Source organism: Malaclemys terrapin, chromosome 6, assembly GCF_027887155.1.
Source record: "Malaclemys terrapin pileata isolate rMalTer1 chromosome 6, rMalTer1.hap1, whole genome shotgun sequence".
Taxonomy (NCBI): domain Eukaryota; kingdom Metazoa; phylum Chordata; order Testudines; family Emydidae; genus Malaclemys; species Malaclemys terrapin.
In genome coordinates, this window is record NC_071510.1 from 85550311 (window position 1) to 85574631 (window position 24321).

General features: G+C 41.4%; 1 protein-coding gene across 2 annotated transcripts in view; it reads left to right on the forward strand.

Annotated features, from left to right (window-relative positions):
* Positions 1-24321, forward strand: part of FCHO2 (FCH and mu domain containing endocytic adaptor 2) — a 227181-nt gene that overhangs the window by 45995 nt on the left and 156865 nt on the right. For both annotated transcript variants that reach the window (XM_054033090.1, XM_054033091.1), the window contains exons 3-6: positions 6731-6805; positions 9283-9424; positions 9517-9669; positions 16842-16946. In XM_054033090.1, the coding sequence (XP_053889065.1) occupies positions 6731-6805; positions 9283-9424; positions 9517-9669; positions 16842-16946 (475 nt within the window). The remainder of the gene's footprint in view (positions 1-6730; positions 6806-9282; positions 9425-9516; positions 9670-16841; positions 16947-24321) is intronic.

Here is a 24321-nt window from a genome sequence, read left to right on the forward strand (position 1 = left end):
TCTTTACTGAATTTCATCTTATTGATTTCAGACCATTTCTCCAAGTTATCAAGCTCATTTGGAATTCCAATCCTGTCCTCCAAAGTGTTTGCTGTCACTCCCAGGTTGATACTATCCACAGATTTTATAAGCATACTCTCCACTCCATTATCGAGGTCATTAATGGAAATATTGACCAGTACTGGACCCTGGACAGATCCCTGTGGGATTCCATTAGATATGTTCTCCCAGTTTGGCAGTGAACCATTGACAGCTACTCCTTGAATACAGTCTTTCAACCAAATGTGCACCCCAACTTATAGTAATTTCACTTGGGCCCCATTTGTCTAGTTTGCTTAGGAAAATGTCATGTGGGACTGAGTCGAAATACTTAGTAAAATCAAGATATATCCTATCTGCGGCTTACCCCCCCACGCACTAAGCCAGTAACCCCATCAAAGAAGAAAATTAGATTGGTCTCTGTGACTTGTTCTTGACAAATCCATGTTGTCTTTAATTATCATCCTGCTGTTCTCTACTTGTTTACAAATTGATGGCTTAATAATTTGTTTCTGTCTCTTTCTAGGTATTGAAGTTAGGTTGACTGGTCTATAATTCCCAGATCCTCTTTGCTTCTCTTTTTTAAGGATAAACACTATGTTTGTCTTTCTCCAGTCCTATGGGACCTCATCTGTCCTCCATGAGTTCTTGAAGATAATTGCTAACTGTTCCAAAATTGCTTCAGCTAGTTCCTTAAATGTCCTACAATGAATTTCATCATGCACTACTGACTTGAATACATCTAATTCATCTAAATTTTCTGTAACCTGTGCTTTTTTCCTAATTTGGCTTGCATTCCTTCTCCCTTATTTTTATATTAATTGTGTTAAGCTCAGGGTGGATAAAAATCAATGATTTTTAAAAAAAATTAAAAAATCTGATTTTTTTTATTTAAATAGGTTTTTCCTCAAAAAGCATTTTATCAAAAAATCCGATCTAAAGATAGTTTTAATTAAGATACATTATAGCTCAAAGATATCTCATCATGGAATAGGGATTATAAATTCTAATTCTACAGTATGAAACAATATATTCATGTAATGTTTAAGAAAAGTTTTGTAAATGAGTTCCAATAGTTCATGGATTAGGGACCCAATTTTATGGGGTTCCAGAGGCTTCTGTATAGATTATTTAGGTTAATCTTTGTGTCTACCCAATGGGACTCAGTGGTCAGTTTAGAAGATACTTAGTTTTGCAGTTCTCAAACTGTGGATTTGTGTCTCCAGAGATAACATGCTTGTTAACAGCAAAAATGTTTTTAATAAATAAATAAATAAATGTATAGAAGTGAGAAATAACAGATCTCAACCCTATTGTCCTTCTGCAAATTTGTGTACACAGAGTCCATCCCTTACCTCTCTCTAAAAGTGCAAAGTTTCAAAAAGTTCAATGAATAGAAGATTGTTGGGGGCGGAATAGATCTGGACAAGGGGAAGAAGTCTGGAGGTAAATGTGAGAAGGGAAGGACAGGCAGTAGTGATGACTGAAGGAAAAATAGGCATTAAACATCTCAGCCTTCTTGATGTTCTGTTATTAGCTCTCCTTCTGCGCTTAGTGGACTTACACTGTCCTTCATCTTTTTCTTACCTCTAATGTACTTATAGAACTTTTTCTTATTGCCTTTTATGTCCATTGCTAGGTGTAACTCATTTTGTGTCTTTGCCTTTCTTTTGTACCTACATACATGTGGTATTCTTTTATACTCATCCGAAGCAATCTGTTCGTTTCCACTTTTCGTAGGATTTCTTTATTATTTTCAGGTCATTAAAGGGCTCCTGATGAAACTATATTGGTCTCTTGCTGTTATTCCAATCTTTCCTCCTAATCAGACTAGTTTGCTATTGCATCTTTACTGTTATCAACCTCCTCCTGTTTTTGTGATCTATGGTAGACCTTTACCTTGACATAATCCTTGTTCCCCTCACTCCTCCCTTGCTTTTATTTTTACCCACAGACTTTCAACTGGTCTGCCTCTGATCTCCTTCTGGGTCTCAGAACAAGTGAATGCTAATGGGAAGGGGGTAGGTTTAGCGGATAAAATAAAAAAAGAACAAGTTAAACATCACTTAGAAAAGTTAGATGCCTGCAAGTCACCCGGGCCTGATGAAATGCATCCTAGAATACTCAAGGAGCTAATAGAGGAGGTATCTGAGCCTCTAGCTATTATCTTTGGAAAGTCATGGGAGACGGGAGAGATTCCAGAAGACTGGAAAAGGGCAAATATAGTGCCCATCTATAAAAAGGGAAATAAAAACAACCCAGGTAACTACAGACCAGTTAGTTTAACTTCTGTGCCAGGGAAGATAATGGAGCAAGTAATTAAGGAAATCATCTGCCAACACTTGGAAGGTGGTAAGGTGATAGGGAATAGCCAGCATGGATTTGTGAAGAACAAATCATGTCAAACCAATCTGATAGCTTTCTTTGATAGGATAACGAGCCTTGTGGATAAGGGTGAAGCGGTGGATGTGGTATACCTAGACTTTAGTAAGGCATTTGATACGGTCTCGCATGATATTCTTATCGATAAACTAGGCAAATACAAATTAGATGGGGCTACTATAAGGTGGGTGCATAACTGGCTGGATAATCGTACTCAGAGAGTTGTTATTAATGGTTCCCAATCCTGCTGGAAAGGCGTAACGAGTGGGGTACCGCAGGGGTCTGTTTTGGGACCGGCTCTGTTCAATATCTTCATCAACGACTTAGATATTGGCATAGAAAGTACGCTTATTAAGTTTGCGGATGATACCAAACTGGGAGGGATTGCAACTACTTTGGAGGACAGGGTCATAATTCAAAATGATCTGGACAAATTGGAGAAATGGTCTGAGTTAAACAGGATGAAGTTTAACAAAGACAAATGCAAAGTGCTCCACTTAGGAAGGAAAAATCAATTTCACACATACAGAATGGGAAAAGACTGTCTAGGAAGGAGTACGGCAGAAAGGGATCTAGGGGTTATAGTGGACCACAAGCTAAATATGAGTCAACAGTGTGATGCTGTTGCAAAAAAAGCAAACATGATTCTGGGATGCATTAACAGGTGTGTTGTGAGCAAGACACGAGAAGTCATTCTTCCGCTCTACTCTGCTCTGGTTAGGCCTCAGCTGGAGTATTGTGTCCAGTTCTGGGCGCCGCATTTTAAAAAAGATGTGGAGAAACTGGAAAGGGTCCAAAGAAGAGCAACAAGAATGATTAAAGGTCTTGAGAACATGACCTATGAAGGAAGGCTGAAAGAACTGGGTTTGTTTAGTTTGGAAAAGAGAAGACTGAGAGGGGACATGATAGCAGTTTTCAGGTATATAAAAGGGTGTCATAAGGAGGAGGGAGAGAACTTGTTCACCTTAGCCTCTAAGGATAGAACCAGAAACAATGGGTTTAAACTGCAGCAAGGGAGGTCTAGATTGGACATTAGGAAAAAGTTCCTAACTGTCAGGGTGGTTAAACACTGGAACAAATTGCCTAGGGAGGTTGTGGAATCTCTGTCTCTGGAGATATTTAAGAGTAGGTTAGATAAATGTCTATTAGGGATGGTCTAGGCAGTATTTGGTCCTGCCATGCGGGCAGGGGACTGGACTCGATGACCTCTCGAGGTCCCTTCCAGTCCTAGAATCTATGAATCTATGAATCTATAAAAGTGTATATATTCTTGATGGATAATGCAACACCTCCTTCCTTTTTTCCTTCCCTGGCCTTTCTGAACAAGCTATACCTCAGTATACCAATATTTCAGTCATGAGATTTATCCCACCAACTCTGTAATGCCAATTGTCATAATTTTATTTTACAATCTTATGTTGTAATATTTCCATTTCTTCCTGTTTTATTCTCTATACGGCTTGCATTTGTGTATAGGTATCTAAGGTGTTGAGCAGATACCCCCACTGTTAGCCCTCTTCTTCCTCCTATGACCCTATTGTAATTCTTCATTTTCCCTCAGTATCTATCCCTCTGTTAAGGTCACCTTTTTTTATACCCGTTTGTGGGCATTTGTTACCTGACTGCTTTGGACGTAGTTTAAAACCATCCTCGTTATGTTGGTGAGTTGGTACTCTCCTTTCCACTGAAACTTAGGACTCCTCACTCTATTTTGGCTCAGTTTTCTAGTAGAAGTTTTGCTCTTAAAGGGATGAAAAGCAAAGAAAAGGTGCGCTGCCCCACGATTTTCCCTCTTCTTTGAAAACCCCCAGTTTAACTATTGGGGATACATTGTAGATGAGCTATGTGACTGCTTGGATTATTTTTGTATGCATTTAACAACTAATTTATGTGAACACAAGCAGCCACCTTACTGGTACCTAAAACTCAGTTTAAACCCTGCTGGACCACAAGGTGCATTGCACCTTGAAGTCAGTAAACTTATTCAGAGCAGCTGTTAGAGTGAATTTCACAGGAAGGAATCAACAGTTGTGCCACGTCTAATCTTAAATATGCAGCAGATTGAGGAGAGGCACCTTCTCAAATAAATGGATCCCAGATCATTCAGGTCTTTATAGAATGTAGCCAGCACATCAGATTGTACCAGGAAGCAAACAGGTATGGTTAATGGAGAGCATGAAGTGTAAATGTTACATGCTCATGATGGAAAGCAGCAGCATCCTGCACCAAGTAAGACTTTATGGTGATATTTATGGGCATCCTCAAGTCAGGTACATTGTAGTGAGCCAGCCTCATGGTAACAAAGTCATAGATAAAAGGCTGGCAAGGTCTGAATTGGAGAAAAGGTCACAAACTTTTGGTCAGTTTTGTGTAGAATAAGGCACTGAGCCATCTTTATAACCTGACAAATCTAGGAAATAATATATGATTATTATAATAAACGTGTGTGTGTATAATACATAAAAATACATAAACACACATTTTAATTGTCTTTGGGCAGGTCTACACGTAAAAAGCTGCAGTGCTTTAGTGAAGATGCTGCTACGCTGATGGGAGAGCTCCCGTCGACATAGTTAATTCACCTCCACGAGAGGCGGTAGCTATGTTGACAGGAGAAGCCCTCCTGTGGACATAGCGCTGTCTACATCGGGGTTTAGGTTGGTATAACTGCGTCTTTTAAGGGTGTAGATTTTTCCTGCCCCTGAGTGATATAGTTATACTGATGTAAGTTTATAGTGTAGACCTGGCCTTTCTAATGTGGTATAATCAAGGACAAATTGTTCAGCCATACAATTAATAGAAGAGCAGAAACATCAAAAAGGAGGAAAAAGGAAAACGTACAATGATTGGACGTGCAATGCATAAACAATTAAGCTGGCAAATTTCTAGTACATAAAGTTTTTAGATTTACTTTGTGTTTCCCATGTCACATCAGGTAACATTAACTTGGTGACCCTTAAAAAGTAAAAAAGCATTTTTTGAAATAAACTATCATGTTTGTAAGTGGAAAGCCTTTTCTGTCTTGTAGTTTCAAATTTGATCATTTAAATTTCTTCTTAATAAACACACAAAGTAATAAAATGATGATCTCTTGAAGCCCCTTGCTTTAAATGACAATCCAAGCCCTTACTCATAGAAGTGTTCTCTTAGAAAGATATCTGCAGATCTGTTTTTAATGTCCCAATAATGCCTCTTAAAATGTTCTACAGATCTTATATTTTTTTAAATCCGAGGTAAAACGTCAACTTTTTGACCCATTGTTTTGTTTGAATTATAAAATGTATTTAATGTAGCCCCTTCCCTATCAAAATTAGATAAAAACTGAGTCCAGCATTTAGGCTGGATCTTTGTTTTGGAGGGTAGGGATGAGACAGAGGGGAACTCATATACAGAGTCTTCTACTCCTTAGTCATCTTACTGGGAGTTGAATAAATTGATCTTCATGCTCTCTGGTGAAATTTCTCAAGTGATTACTTCTTTCTGGGTATCATATTACCAAAGGAAATGCCTTTGCCTAGAAAGTCCCATTACAAGGGAAAATCAGAAACCACCACTTCAGCAGTGAGCAGCTATAATCAAGACAACTCACTAAATGAAGGGGGGAAAAAATTCAGTATATACAGATGAGCTTCTCCAAAAATATTTCTCAGGTCATTCAAACAAAAGCACTCTAAATACCATGATGACATTATTCCTACCATGCTGTTACTCCAACCCCAAACAACACATAAAATCACAGTATGCCATTATAGCAGTTCAGAGGGATCTTAAAAGATGAGCTAGTTCTTAGAATGTCTCTTTTAAATACCTTTTTAGTGCAACTTACTTCACCAATTAATGTGTGATTTCTTTGTTTATTTGTCTATTTGAATGTCATTTAATATCTTGTAAAAGCATGTGTTACAATTGCACTACTCTATAATTCAGAAATTTATGGTACTAAAACAGCCTTTGGCAAATCATTCAGCAGCGTATGGAGGCAGAATGGCTCCCCCATCCCACCTTATTGTGAAGCTCTTGAGACAGTTTGATAAAAGAACCATAAGAGCTGAGTTTCTTCGGTGTTTGTAAGCACCATTCTGCAACACTATTCACCATCTCTGACTTTTAGCACACACAATGTAATTTGGAGGTGGATTTTATGAGGGTGCATTGAAAACACTGCCTTTGTTATTTTAAAACAATACATGGTAAGCTGTTTCCTTTGCTGTACATTTAAAGCACATATCTTCATAGATCCTAATAGCTTTATTGATTTGTCATTTGGATTACTTAACATTAGGAACTTTGTATGTTTTGTTTTTAACAGGGCTACAATAGAGGAGGCATATTCAAGGTCAATGACAAAGCTAGCCAAATCAGCAAGCAATTACACGCAGCTTGGGTAAGTTAATATTTGTATAAAAGAAAAATTATTAATCCCTGAACCTTTTGCAATTAAGATTTCAACCTGAATGTTGCATTAACAGAATTAAAGTTCTAGTAACAGCCTTAACTCTGGCATCTTTTAAAATGCATTGTATGACAATAAGGCTTTTAATTACATGATTATGCAGCAGTTATAAAATCCATATGGATATATGAAAAAAGGATTATAGAAAAAGGTGCAGTTTAAATATAAAATGGTTCACAAGTCCATTTACTCATACAGTCTTACTGGAGGAACAATTATAAAGATGGCTGTTGTGGCTCTATAATTAAGGTTGAATTCCATTTTGTACTAAAGCAGGGATTTGATATGTATGAAAAATACAATAGATCTTCCCCAGAGTTACAGCAGGTACTCTCTGAGTACAGATTGAATTTTCAGAAAATTCAGAGTAAATTTGTTAGTTTCAAATTAAATAAAAAATGCATCCTATAAGAAATGTAGCATCTGTGTCAGTATTTTCTTTGTCCTGAGCTATTTTAGTAACAGAAAAAACAGAGTCTTCAGCCTTTCCATATAGGTAGAATTCATTGAAATCTTGTGCATAGGCTGTATTTAGGAAATTAAGTTGAAATTAAATTAATAGTTGTATCTAATTGTTATTTGGCTAGAGACAGGGTCAGATCAATAGCTCAGTTAATTCTTAAGTGGGTCCATTGTGGTGTCAAAGGTAACTCAACCAATCACTATCCTTCCTTTTATAGCTAATTTGCTTGCAACAATTCTATTGGTTGTGATGAGTCAGTAGTATGACAAAACTGGACAGAATCACCAATACATTTTGGCTGCTTTGCACAGCAAAGTAACTGTACATACAGCTTAACTGGGCAATGCTCTCTAGCTTATTTGTGCTGCTTTTGTGTGCTAGTGAATCTGTTCTTAAAAGTTAAAAAAAATTGTAATCGTTTATGCTTGAAATGACACCATCTTTAGAAATATCACGTGGCAAGATTCACTGTAGGGGGTCATGTTCAGTGTTCAAGTATGACATTTTTAATACAACAGTACTTTTTTAAATTTTAAGATGACTTCTTTGAGAGTATATATGAATATATGAGTATATATATCGAACCTTGCTCCAGAGAGCGGACAGTCAGAAAAGGTAGGATGAATAGAAACAAACAACAAAGACTGCAAATTGTCAGAAATACAGAATGTTAATTTCAATCCCCCCTGCCCTATAACAAGCACCTCACACTTACTCTGTCCTGGTGCCGTAGCTAACTTATACTGATTACCCAAGATATTTTCCTTCCTCCTTATATAAATAGATTCAGCCTCAGTCAGGAAGAAAAACAAAAGTTGGGGGAGAGGGGAAATGTGTCCGTAAATGTCTGAAGACCCTGCTCATAGCTATTTCCCCAACTCCATGAGGGTAGAGGCTCTCAGCTATGCCCTGGGAGATATTGATAACAACGGGGAAGCTGTTGTAGAGGGAAAGAATATTCTAATGCATATTTGCAGGGATACACTAATGGACTTGAACATTAATTCTGAATCTCCTTTTTAGTACTGCAACCTTAACATGGTGCTACTGTAGTGTTTGTATTTAACTCCTTATTTTTTTAATGACAAAGATAATTTTTTTCAGTTATTTCATCAGACTTTGCCTGCATTTATTTCAGTCTCTGATCGTCACTGCATCATTAATATGGACTATGATTTTAAAGATATCTAAAAGAAAAAAAATCTGCCCAGAACAGGCTTGAGAAATTTCAGTCCAGAATGTTGTTTTAGAAAGTGTAAGCCACTGAATATAGGATCTTAAACTTAAACGTCATTTTAGCCAAGTATGCTAAAACAAGGGTTTTGTTTTGAGCTTTTCAAGTTATCTGATAATGACAACAGATTTTCCTGTGACTTTCCAAAAATTTTTGCTATTGGCTAAAATTAAGCATGAAGTTTCAGCCAAACAAGTAATTTTTCTGCATTATAAGCATCTAAAAGTCTCATACCATCCTTAGTGAGGTTCTGCTCTGAAAACAGCCAGCCTCGCATGTTCAATCTTGCTGAGTCCACATGGGTGTTTTACTTGCAATATCACTAGTATGATTAGTAACATCTGTGCAATTCTGTTATTCAGTGGGTTTATGTGGGTATAACAGATTGGAACTTATATCTTGTACTTACAATGGATAAGATTGAGTAAGCTTGATTTATTCTGTTTTATTTATGTTGACTGTGCATGGTTAACAGGAGGAAAAAAGCAGTAAACATTTAATTTTGTCTTTGAAGTTAGTAGAGAGGACTTTGAATAGGAAAAGGAATGGATTTGAATAAGAATGTGCTATTTTTATGTCATTACTCTTAGAGGACAGTGCACTTTATAAGTATATCAGGGTTCTATTATAAAATTGTAGCTGGTTTTAAAAAGAAAAAAATTGAATTCAACATTAAATAATGTTTCTCCTCCCTATAACCTTTATTTTTAGGACATTTGCACCAGTTTGGGATGTTTTCAAAATATCATCAGAAAAAGTAGCAAGCTGTCACTTGGAGCTTGTCCGGAAATTACAAGAGCTAATAAAAGAAGTGCAGAAGTATGGAGATGAACAAATCAAAGCTCATAAAAAGGTTACTCACTCTCCATTTTATGTGTTTTCAGTTATTTGTTACAGTTAAAATATTAAACTGGTCATTTTTGACAAGTATGTGATATTTGACAGACTAAAGAAGAAGTTTCAGGAACTTTGGAAGCAGTGCAAAACATTCAGAGTATCATTCAGGCCCTACAGAAATCAAAAGAGAACTATAATACTAAGTGTGTGGAACAAGAACGTTTGAAAAAGGAAGGAGCAACACAAAGAGAAATTGACAAGGTAATTTTGCAAAGCCTTATTTAAATACAGTGTTTTGTCAAGTTGTTTAGTAATTTATGATGCATTTTGTGAATTGGCTCATTATTATTACTTTAAGAGAAATATTCAATGTCAAAAATTGCAATAGATAAGTTTAATCTTTCCTGTTTCATGTGAAACAGGCGTTTGTAAACACTATTTTCTCAATGCCTTGTCTCTTGATTAATTGACCTGTTCACTGTTAAATGTTGTGCAAACTGTTTGTAGTTTAAACACATCATGCAGTTTTTATTTAGTTTTTTGCTGGCATTTACTGAAATTGGGTATAACCTTTTCAGCACCTGCTACATCTTTTTATTAAATCTAGTGCAGTCAAATATGTAAATACCAAATTCCCTTATTTTAAAATACATGAGTTGAGGTTATGCTTCTATTTTGCTTAGATGAATACATTTTTTGCTTTAGAGTCTGATATAAGTAATTATTTACTGTTATCCTAATGCCTGGATAATAATACAATCAGAAAGTTACTGACAGAAGTTAACATTCATTCATTTTTCTTTTAGCTTCATTGTCTTAAGATGCCAATGACCTCCTAAGCTATTTTCCTGTTTTTCTTTAACAATTTAATTTTTTTCTGTGAGAATGAAATGAGGATGAAGGGAGATTTTTCCAGGTTGGAAAAAACTGGCCTGGCCAAAGATATCATTTATACTGAAATGGCTTGAAGAGGTATTAAACTGTTAAACTAATAACTACATAACAGAATTTAATCATGAATCCTAGATATTTGGAACAAAGAGAGGTACTGGTTAACCTTTCCAGCCAGTAAGAAATTGAATAGTAGATGAGATTGGATAAACCCATCTCTGGAGAACAGTGCATACCAGGCCGGGGACAAGTTTCCCTCTTCTAGGGCCCAAAGTAGAATCCAGTTTACCACAAATGTGAAATCTGACAGGGTGGAGAGCCTATTTGTGCTCTCAGTTGGTTCAAAGGAAGACAAAGCTTCATATAATCACTCTTGAATTGTGACAGTCATGCTTGGCCTGTTAATGTTCTAGGACTTAATCAAAAGAAGACGCATACTCAGAATCTCGCAACACAGCAGTAATGCCAAGGTGGCAACTGGAGACGTAGGGTGTATCTATATTGCAAAGAAAAACCTGCAGCACCGAGTCTCAGAGCCCAGGTCAATTGGCTCAGGCTGTGGGGCTAAAAATAAGAGTACAGATCATAGAATATTAGGGTTTAAAGGGACCTCAGGAGATCATCTAATTCAACCCCCTGCTCAAAGCAGGACTAATTCCCAGACAGATTTTTGCCCCAGATCCCTAAATGGCCCCCTCAAGGATGAACTCACAACCCTGAGTTTAACAGGCCAATGCTCAAACACTGAGCTATCCCTCCCCCTTATTAAAATCAGATGCTCCAAGACCCTTCTCCCCTTGCTAGGTTTCAAAGCACGTGGTCAATCCAGAGCAGGAACGTCCACACTGATCTGTTTAGACCTGCAGCCCAAGCTCCACAAGCCAGAGTGAATTGACCTGTGGTCTGACACTCGGTGCTGCAGGCTTTTCATTGCAGTGTAGACATACCCTAAACTTGCTGAGGGAAGGTCTACTTTCATGTTCTCATAGGCAAGAGGTGATCCTTCTTTCAGTAAAATATCTCCACATTCCTCCCACTTAACTGCCCAGTGGGACTGGTTCAGTAGATCAGGAGTGCTCCCAGCTGTGGGGTTGCTGATGTTGGAAGTTTTTTGGCAGGAAGAGAAACCTGAGCATGGATCTGATCTCAATTTAAAAAGGAAAAAAAATATCAGTTGATTGCGTATCGGCTGCAGAGGAAGGAGAAATCAACTGACTTTGCAAAGGATGGGTTTGCCATTCCATGGAGTTTTCTTTAGTTTATGTCTTCCCTTCCATTTTCCTCTGGTCAATCAAGAGGTAGTCTGTAATTCCCAGACTAATTCTTATTGCTCCAAAATGATCAAGAAGTTTTTGATACATGGATCTCTTAATCCTGTCCCAAAGGAGCAAGGTCCCTCTTCTTCTGTCCCACCACATTTTTGGCAGGCACCAGCATCCGGATCTAGAAACCCAAAGTCTCTTGGCCCTGGTCTGTGACAAGACACCATAACTCCTTTAGGAGTACCTCGGACAGGGTAGCCTTGACGGTATTTTATTCATGCAAAAAGAATACCTCCTTTGCCTACCATTTGGTGCGGAGAGTTTTCTCTTGCCTGGTGCAGGCCAAATGATCTCTGCTAGCTGGACTACATTTACAAGGGACTAGCCCCCAGCTCTAAAGAAGCCCAAATGTTGGGATTTAGCATCCTAAAAAAGTCATTGGATTGGGGGACAGTGAGATCCTTCCATCTGTTTTGTTTCTTGAAAGTTGTGATATTTCGCTACCTCCTTTCAGATCCCCTGTTTTAACTCTGGAGTTTTAACCTCGTTCTACAGTGATTATGTGAATCCTTGTTTGACTATTTGAGGCCCTCCACTTATTGGACTAGAGTTTTCTCATCTTCGGTGTGGTTTTCTTGCTGACTATCCCCTTGGTTCAGCAAATAGGATTGCTGTCTGTCCTCTCTCCTTAGATTTTCACCAACAACAAAATTGTCCTTTGAGCTTGTCCTAGTCTTTGGTCTAAAGTCATCTTGTCTTTTCACTTGAACCAGGACATCTCCTTTCTTAGCGTCTGCCCCAGCCCAGGAGGAAAAGCCATAGTTTACCTAGATAGACTGGAACTCTGCAGGAGGGCAAATTTAGTTGACCCATTCATCAAAGGCTTGATGAAAGGACTTAAAAGCCTCAAGGTATATTATAGCAGAATAGATCAGATCCAATGTCCAGGAGGGTTACATGTCTCTGGAAGTGTCTTATACTCTTAGAATCAGAACACTCAAGCTGTGTAATGTCCAGTTTGTGAGTGGAGAAAGTTGAAGTATGGGTTGATGATTCATGCAAAGGCTGTCATTTGGCACACTCTCCAACTCTTCACTAAACACTAATGACTGACTGTTCAGGCTTTGGCTGAATATACAGCTGCATGAAACAGTGCTCCCATTAGGAGCTACCAGCTCTGTCTATATTATGTTCTCTTTGATTCCATTTTACTCAAAAGAGTACACCCTCAAAACACTTCAGAGACATGTTACCAAAGGTTGTACCAGTCAACTCTGGATAGAGTGGTCTATGACCACCTTAGGAGGACAGAATATATCTTTATATCACAAACAGGGAAACGGTTGTTATCAGAAGACAGAGAATATGCACCTCTGTGGTGCAATAGTGGGTGTCTACTGAAAGTTCATCATACAATCAAACATTGAACAGATATTGTACTGAGGCATCTGAAAGGAAAGTATTTGAAAAATCTTATTACCAAATTGGGTAACCTTAAGCAACTATCTGACACTAAAATCTTAGTACTAGCTTGTGTTATGGTTTCATCTTGCTCCCTGTTATGTTAGCACAAAAATGTTGAACTTCTCCATTTGTAATGACTTTACAATATTTTTTTGACTGACAGCCAAGTTTTTAGTTACAGTAAATCTACCAAAGGGAGTACCAACAGTTGCTTGTTGAGTGTGTTTGTGTACACATGCAAACATCCTGCTTGTAGAACTCTAAAGATTTTGTTTGATTATTTGCTATTCACTCGTTCAATAATTTTCCTCGGTAAGTTTCATAAAGTAGTTAAGTTTTCCCTCTTCAAAGCACAAATTGATTTTTGTCTGTATTATAAACCATAGATGCAGCATTTAGACTGTTAATTTATTATCTGCTGTTTCAAGTTTAAACCATTTTTTAAATTTAATAAAATAAGTCCTAGCTTAAAAGTCTCATAACTTGACATTTCCTTGCTTTTTAAGGATTTGAATTGGGGATATTTCACGCACAACCTTAATTTCTTTTAAACCAAGTGTTTGTTTATGAAATATCATGAGTTTTTAATACTGCAGGTACAGAAGGGTATTTGGAAAGTGGAGGGCAGGAATGTCCCCTTCCTCTGTTTCCCTATGGTTTGTGGAGATAAAAAGGCATGGGAATAATAAAGCATGGGTCAAGGGATTAATTGTATGTCAGGAATGGGAAGGGGCCAGGGCTAGGGTTGCCAACCGTCCAGGATTGTCCTGGGGTTTCAGGAATTAAAGATTAATCTTTAATTAAAGATTGCCATGTGATGAAACCTCTAGGAATACATCCAACCAAAATTGGCAACCGTAGGTGGGACTGGTGCATCCCATCTCTACCCTCTTTAATTCCAGTACAGTCATGTCTGTTTTCTTGATGTGTGGGAGAGCTCGTTGAGGGCCATTTCTGCTGTGCAAGACCAGCCATGATTCCTCGGAGTAGAGGAATTTCTGTCTATGCCACAGAGCTTTGGCAAAGGCTGGAAAGGTCCAGCACTCTTAGGGTACATCTCTACACAGCAAAAAAAGGCCCACATAACCAGTCTCAGAGCTAGAGCTTTGGCTCGTGCAGCAGTGCTAAAAAGAGCTATGAAGCTGTTCGGACTAGGGCTGGAGCCTGGGCAGTGAGACCCTCTCCCCCTCACCGGGTTTCAGAGCCTGGGCTCCAGCCTGAGCCAAAATGTGTACGCTGCAATTTTTAGCTGTGCAGCATGAGCCTGAGTCAGTTGACTGGTGCACTGAGACTTGCAGCCATGGCTTAGATTGATTGATTGATTTGCTGTGCAGGCATACCCTTAGTTTCTTTTCCTTTGGAGCCCTGGCTGCTACCCCTCCCCCCCCCCCCCCCCCCCGATTGAACTGAGGTTCACGGTAGACTATCCCCCTCAGTTTTCAGTCTTGTTTTCTAATCAGCACACAGAATGTAACCATCCTTTTCTTGAGGACAATCTGGCTTTAATTCTTTTGGTATTGATGACAGATAGTGGCCATTTTTTTTACAGGGATAGTATTATTTCATATTTTAAGTCTTTAGTGAAATAGTTGCCATCTTTACAGAGGACATGATTAGTTTCAGTGGGTCGCATCAGTCTGATTGAGAGTTGTGGGGAATAGTGGTTATTTTGTGTAAGAGCCAATTGTGATTATAACAACAAAGAAAATACACAACAGTAATTAACTTTATATATCTAAACATGGTGGGTTGTAATTAAGGATTCAACTCTAGTTTGAGTTCTAAATGTACAGAAAGTTTAAGGAGAAATCACCTGTTTTTTTTTTTTTAACAAAAGGTTGCAAAAAAGCTGAGACACTTAGGAAAAAATATTAAGTTCTGTTTTTAACTAACTGTAACTCAAAACTGGTAAGAGTACAAAGCCTTCAGAAAATTCAGTCTTCACTTATGGATTATATGCCGTAAATTTTGAGAAGTGTTCTTTGTACTAAAAAGGTCAAATCCCTACTTTACATGAAAAACTGAACCCAACTTAATACAGAGGCACTGCCATACCAATATATTTTAAGATTATTAATACCTACAAAAAGGAAAAAAAACTTGTGGTTTCAAATAATGAAATTATTTTAGATTTGAAGTTCAGAATGGACCATTGTGATCATCTAGTCTGGCCTCCTGTATAACACAGGTCACAGGACTTCCCTGAATTAATTCCTATTTGAACTAGAGCAGGGGACGGCAAACTACGGCCCGCGGGCTGGATCCGGCCCATCAGGGCTTTCAGTCCAGCCCACGGGATTGCCAGCACCGTGGCATAGTGGAGCTAAGGCAGGCTCCCTGCCTGCCCTGGCCCTGTGCCACTCCTGTCCTGTAAGCAGCTGGCACCAGGTCCCCGCGGCCCCTGGGGGGTTAGTGTTTGTGTGTGTGTGTATGTGTGGCAAAGGGCTCCGTGCACTGCCCTTGCCTGCAGGCACCAACCCCCGCAGCTCACATTGGCCAGGAACAGGGAACTGCACCCAATGGGCGCTTCGGGGGTGGTACCCACAGGTGAGGGCAGCACGCGGCGGAGCTGCCTGCCCCACCCCACCCCGAGGAACACTGCCAGACATGCTGGCCACTTCCGGGAGCGACGTGGGACCAGGGCAGGTAGGGAGCTTGCCTTAGCCTCTCTGCACACAGCTGGCACTCCTGAGCTGCTTGAGGTAAGCGGTGCCAGGCCGGAGCCTGCACTCTGAACTCCCCTGTACCCCAACCCCCTGCCCTGAGCCCCCCGCTACACTCCGCACCCCTCCTGCACCCCAACCCCTTGCCCTGAGCTCCTTCCTGCACACCCCGCACTCCCTCTCGCACCCCAACCCCAGACCTACATTCATGACCCTGCATACAATTTCCCCACCCAGATGTGGCCCTTGGGCCAAAAAATTTGCCCATCCCTGAACTAGAGCGTGTCTTTTTTAGACAAACGTTCAATCTTGTTTTTAACATTTCCAGTGACACAGAATCCAGCACAATTTTGAATCCCTTTTCTACACTTTCTGTTTTCTTTATTTTTACCCTTTCGAAACCAGATTCTCCCATTTTTGGCCTCTTGAGGCTTCCAATAGTTTTTTTTAAATATTATTTGAAACTGTTACATCTTATTTGCTCTATATTCTGACCCTGCATTTTTCCTGCACCTTTTCCTTATTCTTCAGTTAAACATCTTATTTGTGATGTCTAAAATGAGCTAATCATTTACTCCATAGCAATGTACAAAATTCTTAAAATACTTTAACAAACAATGTATGGATTAGCTAGTGCCAACTGGGGAAATCTAATAAGGCTTCTCGGCTCTCTATGAGCTGAGGGGTGGAAACATTATGTACTTCCTTTCCTCTTTCTTGTTCCATCCCCAGAATAGTCGGTACCCAGAAACATGTATTCTGCTGCCTTTTCTCCCTCCTAGCTCTGCTACTCACCACTTTCTAGTTATCTACTTTTCATGTCAGACTTGTAATTATCTTTTACCTTTTATGACATTTCACCAAGATCAGGTGCACCCTGAAATGTCACTTCCAATTATGTATTTCATGTACAGTATGGGGTTTGAATAAAAATACGATCATTTATTATAAGTGCTTAAATTCCCATTCAGTGGAATCTTAATAAAACACATTTTACTATCTTTTGCCTCATGCCCTGTTGGACATTTTGGAATAAATCATCCCCATCTTCATCTTTTCAATAATGATAAATATAAATTGCCTTACGTTGGAATAAATTTATTGAAAAATATAATTGTGTTCTAATAGTTTTTGTGTAATCTGTTCTTTACAGGCATCAATAAAATCAAAGAAAGCTACAGATACCTATAAACTCTATGTAGAAAAGTATGCTGCAGCTAAATCTGACTTTGAAAAGAAAATGACGGAAACTGCACAGGTAAGTGCTGGATTATTTGCATCCAGTCAAGTTTGATTTTAGATGACCCCAAAGGGACAAAGAATTTGAAGAGTAATACATTATAGAATCATTGTGAAGTAGGTCTGTTTGAAGTTAATGAGAGTTGCATATTTTTAAAAGTAATTTGGGACACGCAAGATAAATTTAGGATGACTGTTCTGTTTCCACCAGTGAGATTCCTGAATTGACAAGTGTAGGCATGGGTGTTCTAAGATTTTTGAAGGTGAGTATTGGGAAGAGAAAGTGATCTTTTGTGGGGAAAGGTAGATGTGTTTGCATGTTCTTGTGGGAAATCAGGTGATTGCTGAAGCTGGGAGTTTGATCCAGAAGGGAGTTCTTGTATTGGAGTTCAAAAGGCAAGATGTAGTAGGGTAAGACTTAGGGTCCAGGAGGGGGAAGCCTTGTGGAGAGTAGTCTAGACTCTTTATCTTTTTGCTAGAAGGAATGAGAGCATTGGAGTGAGTTAAAGATTTGTTGGGGTTAGGTGGGAAGATGATAGGCCATAAATAGGAATTCTGCAAGGATATAGCAGTTAGGTAAAGGGGAGAAGGGACTGAGCAACAATCTTGGTTTTGACTCCCCGAAATCAGTACATGCTTCCTTCTTTTTTTTCTGTTTTAAGTTTGTGAACAGTTGTTTCTTTTTGATAGTGTTGTTTTTAAGTGTTTGCGTTACTGCCCTATATATTTTTCTGTAATGCAAAAGTAGTAGAGTGAGAAGAATAACAGTCCACCCTAACAATTTCTTTAAGGTTTACTTGCTAGGATAAATGCATAGCCAAAAAATAATATTGTAGTATTTTAGTTGTCAAACTCTTGCTTCCTGAGTTCTCCTACAACAATCCAGTCCCCTTCTCTCAAGTTTTATAAAATGTCAAATCTGAGGCCAAGAAAATTCATTTATGGAAGAATGTCCTGGTTGGGTCATTCTAGTTGTTACTGGTGGTTCTGAAATGGCAAGTTCCTTGTAAGTGGAGGGTAAGTGAAATAATTGCAGGTACTCTGTTTTCCTCTACTGACAGGAAAGCACTATAATCACTTATCTAGACTAGTGTTGAAGAACTCAAAGATGGAAAGTTAATTGTTAAATTTCTTCCTCTTGAGTATGAGCACTTATTTGCTAATATAATTTAATCAGAAGTTCTTCTTCAAGTGATGGTCTCTTCTATAGTCCAATGAGGGTTATGGGCCATGCGCCTAGAGCCAGAGTTTTTCAATATAGTAGTGTCCGTTGGTCCGTGTATGTGCCCTTGTATAGCCTTGTGGTTTTGCCCGAGGCAATAAAGGGTGGGGTGAACTGACCGCATCATCAGTTGCTTCTCACCGCCGCATGGTCTGAGTCGGAGCTTCTGCGTTCTCTCATCCTTGGTGACACACTTTCCAAACTTTCCCCAAAAAAACTAGTGGAATCATCATGAGGAAGAAATCCTGGTTACATTCCTCAGGCTTTCCTAGAGAGCACAGAGCACTGTTTCATGTATTGCCTATCCCGCTTCTACCATGCTTGGTCCCAGATAACATCTGACCGCTGGGTTCTTCACATGGGAGAAGTGGGATATTCTCTCCAATTCTGCTCCTCCCCTACCTCCCAGCCCCCTTCCCTGTCCTCCTTCAGGGACCCTTCTCACGAGGAACTCCTTATCCAGGAGGTGCATATGCTCCTCGCCATAGGGGCAGTGGAGGAGGTTCCTCAGGAGCTAAGGGGCAAGGGATTCTATTCCCAATATTTCCCAATTCCCAAAGCCAAGGGGGGGGCCTCAGACCCCTTATAGACCTGCGAGGACTGAACAAGTTAATGGAAAAACTGAAGTTCCACATGTTCTCCCTGAGTGCAATTATCCCTTCTCTGGATCTGAGACACTGCTATGCTACTGTCAACCTGAAAGACGGGTACTTTCACATATCTATGCGGTCTGCAGACAGACGATTCCTCCAGCTTGTGGTCGACCACAACCATTATCCGTTCACGGTCCTCCCCTTCAGCCTGTCGACAGCCCCCTGAGTGTTCACCAAAGTGCATGTCGGTCATAGCAGCCTTCCTCTGATGGAGGCAGGTGCAGATATATCCCTACCTCGATGACTGGCTGCTCAAGAGAGCATTCCAGGGAACAGGTGGAGTCTCAAGTCTGTTTCGTCAGATCCACCTTCAAGAGGTGGATCAAGTCAACTTTGTTACCGACCCAAAGAATAGAATTCAGCGGTGTGCTGTTGGACTCAGTCCAGGCCTGAGCATTCCTACCAGAGGCCCGCTTTCAAGCAATGGCAGACATCATACAAGGCCTCAGGCCATACCCGACCGCTACAGCAAGGGTATGCCTGAGTCTCCTTGGCCACATGGCAGCATGGACGTACATAGTCCGGCATGCCAGAATGAGGCTCAGACTCCTCCAAGAGTGGCTTGTGTTGGTCTACTGTCCAGGGTGTGACAGCCTGGACCCTGTGGTCACTATTCCACCTCAAGTCCCTCTGGTGGCTCGACCCTCAATCCATATGCGAGGGAGTCCCATTCAACAGCCCCCAGCCCTCCTTGCCCCTGGTAACAGACATGTCTGCGCTGGGATGGGGCGCACACCTGGGAGACATCCAGACACAAGGCCTTTGGTCTCAGGACGAGCTCTCGCTCCATATCTATATCAAGGAGCTGAGGGCGATCCGACTAGTGTGCCAAACCTTTCAGGCGCAGTTGCATGGACAGTGCATGGCAGTTATGATGGACAACACCACTGCCATGTTTTATATCAACAAGCAGGGTGGAGCTCGTTCCTCTCCCCTATATCGGGAAGCCCTCCGGTTATGGGAGTTCTGAATAGCCCACTCCATTCACCTGGAAGAGTCCTATCTTCTAGGGGCACAGAATGAGCTAGCGGACTACCTCAGCAGATCCTTCTGCAACCACGAGTTGTCCATCCACCCGGATATCATACACAACATCTTCCAGCGGTGGGGACCTCCCCAGATCGATCTGGTCATCACACAAAGCAACAAAGTGCCTGCAATTCTGTTCTTTCCAAAAACACAGCCCGGGCTTGCTTGCAGATGCGTTCCTCCTCCCCTAGACAGGACGTCTGCTGTACACGTTCCCGCAGTTCCCACTCGTACACAAGGTCCTGCTCAAGACCAGCAGGGACGGGTGGTGATACTGGTGGCAACGGTGTGGTCTCCAATACTGGTACACCATGCTCCTGGAGCTGTTGATAGACGCCCCAATTATGTTGCTACTCCTACTGGACCTGATCACCCAAGACCACGGTCGCCTTCACCACCCCGACCTACAGTCCCTCCATCTCACGGCCTGGAAGCTTCATGGCTAAACCCCATGGAGCTCCTATGCTCAGAACCAGTGAGGGAGGTCTTATTCAGCATCAGGAAACCTTCCACTAGGGCTATATACTTGGCAAAGTGGAAAAGGTTCACATTCTGGTATGCTCAACACAGCACACCCCCACTTCAGGTGCCCATTCTTCTCATCCTGGAGTGCCTACTACACCTGAAACAGCAAGGCCTGGTAATGTCATCCATCAAGATGCATCTTGCAGCCATTTCGGCCTTTCACCCGGGAGTGGCCATGCGTTCTGTCTTCGCCAACCCCATGGTCTGTTTCCTCAAGGTTCTGGAATATCTATACCGACAAATTTCGACAACTGGTCCCGGCGTGGGACCTTAACCTGGTCCTCTCCAGGCTAATGGCCCCCCGCTTGAACCATTGGTGACTTGCTCGGTCCTCTACCTGTCATGGAAGGTAGTCTTCCTAGTCACCATTACCTCTGCTAGGAGGGTATCTGAGTTAAAGGCCCTCAAATCAGACCCCCTACTGATATGGTTTTCTATAAGGACAAGGTACAACTCAGACCTCACCTGGCCTTCCTTCCAAAGTTGGTGTCCCAATTCCACACCAACCAGGACATTTTTCTACTGGTATTCTACCCTAAACTTCACGCAAGCCGCCAAGAGCAGAGGCTCCACTCACTGGACGTTCGATGAGTGCTGGCCTTTTACATCGAGCGCACGAAGCCGTTCCGTAATTTGATCCAGCTGTTTGTGGCGGACTAGATGAAAGGTCTCCCGGTCTCATCACAGCGAATCTCAACGTGGATCACATCCTGCATCTGGACATATTACGAGCTAGGCAAAGTTCCAGCTTCGGCACTTACGGCACATTCCATGAGGACACAGGCTTCCTCGGCAGCCCAAGTACCAATACAAGAGATCTTCAAGGTGGCGACATGGTTTTTGGTGCATACATTCATCTCTCATTATGCCATCACCCAATGCGCCAGAGATGATGCAGCATTTGGCAGAGCGGTGCTCCAGTCAGTGATTCCATAGTTCCGACTCCACCTCCTGGGTAGGGCTTGGGAGTCACCTAATTGGAATCGAGATGAGCAATCACTCAAAGAAGAAAAACGGTTACTTACCTTCTCATAACTGTTCTTCGAGATGTGTTGCTCATATTCATTCCAAACCCACCTGACTTCCCCTCTGTCGGAGTAGCCGGGAAGAAGGAACTGAGGAGGCGCTGGGTCAGCAGGGTCCTATATTCACCACCATGGAGGCGCCACTCCAGGGGGCTCCATAGCGAAGGGAAAAACTTTACGATGACTGTGCACGCACACCTAATTGGAATGGATATGAGCAACACATCTCGAAGAACAACAGTTACTCACCTATAACTGGAGGTTCTTCGTGGTGTGTGGTCCCTAACTGTATTCCAACCCACCCTCCTTCCCCTCTGCTGCGGATCTGGTAGATCTGCGGTGGAGAAGGAACTGAAGATACCGTCGGTCCACCCCACCCTTTATCGCCTCAGATGAAACCACAAGGCATACAAGGACGCATGCGCATACCAACGGACACTAGTATTTTGAAAAACTCCAGGTGCATGGTGCATGCACATAACCCTCAGTGGAATACAGATAGGAACCACACATCTTGAAGAACCTCCCGGTACAGGTAAGTTACCTCTCCATATCCGTTCTGCATAAGAAACAGAGCCGTAGTTAGAGAAGCACTTGATATATGCTTTTCCTTCAGTCTATCTGGAATCGCAAGTTCTGATCAAGCATGAGAAAGCTAAGTTCCAACGTCTTTAACTTGGTACTAGCTGAAACATTCAGTTCCCAAACGTATTAGAAACTGTTACAGCTGATTTCATCGGGCTTGTGTTTTGTGTCACATTTAGTAACTCAAAGCCAGGGCATAGCTTTGATTCCATTCCTGAAATCTTTGTTGGCATGGCTTCAGAGAAGTTAGAGACATTTGTCTGAAATATCAGATAACGCATTTCTAGCAGAAGACAATATACATTTAGATGAAAACATTTTGAAGCATGGTGTTAAGTCACACATTCCACGCACAGTATTCTATTAACTTTACCTCCATGAAACATCTTCCTATCATTCATTTGGCTACAATTTTGTCTTTCGAAGAAGGTGATAGAAAGTAAACTGCTTTCTATTCTCCTCTTAGTCATTGGTTTCACGAGGGATATATTGTATTAAAATAGCTACTTTGGGTAGTCAATGTGCATATGCCTTGTGTGCACAAGCTTGGAATCTTTTGCATAGCCATGTCTGTCGGGGCCACTCTTGTGCCCTTTGCCTCCTTGTGATCCCGCACTAGGACGTAAAAGATGGAGAAATCATGACCTTTTATGTTTCCTCTTACTGCCAATGGCTGTGAGACAGATGCTGGACTGCATCCGATCAGCTCACACTTTTGTCTAAGCTTCAAACTTGACTGTGAAGAAATGCTCTTCTTGTTAGTTTAATTTGTAAATTTTTCATTGTATTTGGATGTTCTGGGGAAAATATAGAAGAGCTGACAGGGGAGAGCCTCCTGTACACTTTCCTTCACCCCCTATAGAGCAGGGCAAAGTTATACAACTATGAAAAAGACCAGACTCTCAGCGCTTGGGTTTAACCTCTGTCCTTTGTGTGATGGGTATAGCAGGTGTCTCTTCTGCCTCAGGGAAGCTCATGTCCCTGATACATGCTACATCTGCTTCTCCTTATCCTGCACTTGGAAGTCAAGGGATATGAGGCTCAAACTGCACCTCTTGGAGCAATCCATGAAAGTGGCATCAGACCCATTTGGAAGAAACATGGTCCCAGCTGGAACCTTGGAGCCTTTCGTCACTAGTGCCCCAGATACCTCCTTGATATTGAAGACAAAGAGCCCCTTAACGTTTTGTGTTGGATACAGAGCACTTCTGTGAATGCAACTGCAAATGGACATTATGTTTGCCTCAGGAGGAGGACCTTCCAGTTCCAAAGATAGTGACAGGGCGCTGACAGCAAAGAAAGCCAGAGAAGCTTTGGCCCTGGTGCCAACATCAATACTGAGCCCTTCTCATGCTGATACCTGCACTGGTCAAAGAACCACTCCAGCACCAAAGTTTGTCATTCAGGATCCACCCTCACTTTTTCTCCCAGCACCAATGTTGGCACCAACTTGGGCACTGGCATCATCTTCACCCAGAACTGTGCTTGAAGGTACCACTAAGGCTCCAAGCTACTCCTCTCCTGGCTCCAACAGAAATCCCTTTCCAGGGAAACTGAAGCACCTTAGGGAATATCCAAAGAGCCCCTACAAGATTGGTAGTGGATGGTCCACCCACAATCTGGCCAATACCTGTATGATCTACCACCAGAGCATATTGGGGCCCACCATCCCACCTGTCCATGAGTTGTGTCCCATCACATCTCCATGAGGAGGAGGGTATCCCAGGCCCTCTCTGCATTTGTAGTTAGGGCCCTCACACCAAAACTGGAAGAGCAAATGGTCAAGCTAGCAAAACTGACCCAGGAGAGGCTCCAGCTTCCCTCCCCACCCACAGAATCCTCTTCTTTCCCCAGCAAGACTGATATCCTGGCTCTGGTGCTGACCATCCCTACTGGGTGAGATAGTTCTGGCTGATGGGTTTGCTGCATATGTCAGCACAGGTCCCAATCAGATTTCCATAAAGCCCAGACCTGTTGTCACAGAACCAAAAACGAATTTTTCATTCAGACCAGCGTCTCTACAACTGATTACCTGAATGCTGGCTGGAGGAGTGAAAGATTGCTCTTCACATGTTCAGGACATCTTGGCATAAAGCAGGAAACCACCCATGAGGAAGACCCATTCCTCTAAATGGAGGAGATTTTCCATATGGGCAACCCAACACAATCTGGTTCTTGACCAGGTCTTGATACTGAAGATTCTGGATTACTTAATTGCAATTGAAATATTCTGGACTCTCCTTCAGTTAGATGAAGGGTCATCTGATGATGATATCAGCGTATTGCCCTCTAATACTGTTGCTTTTGATCTTCTCCTATGTGACAATATTAAAGTTCCTTAGGGGCGTGATTGAT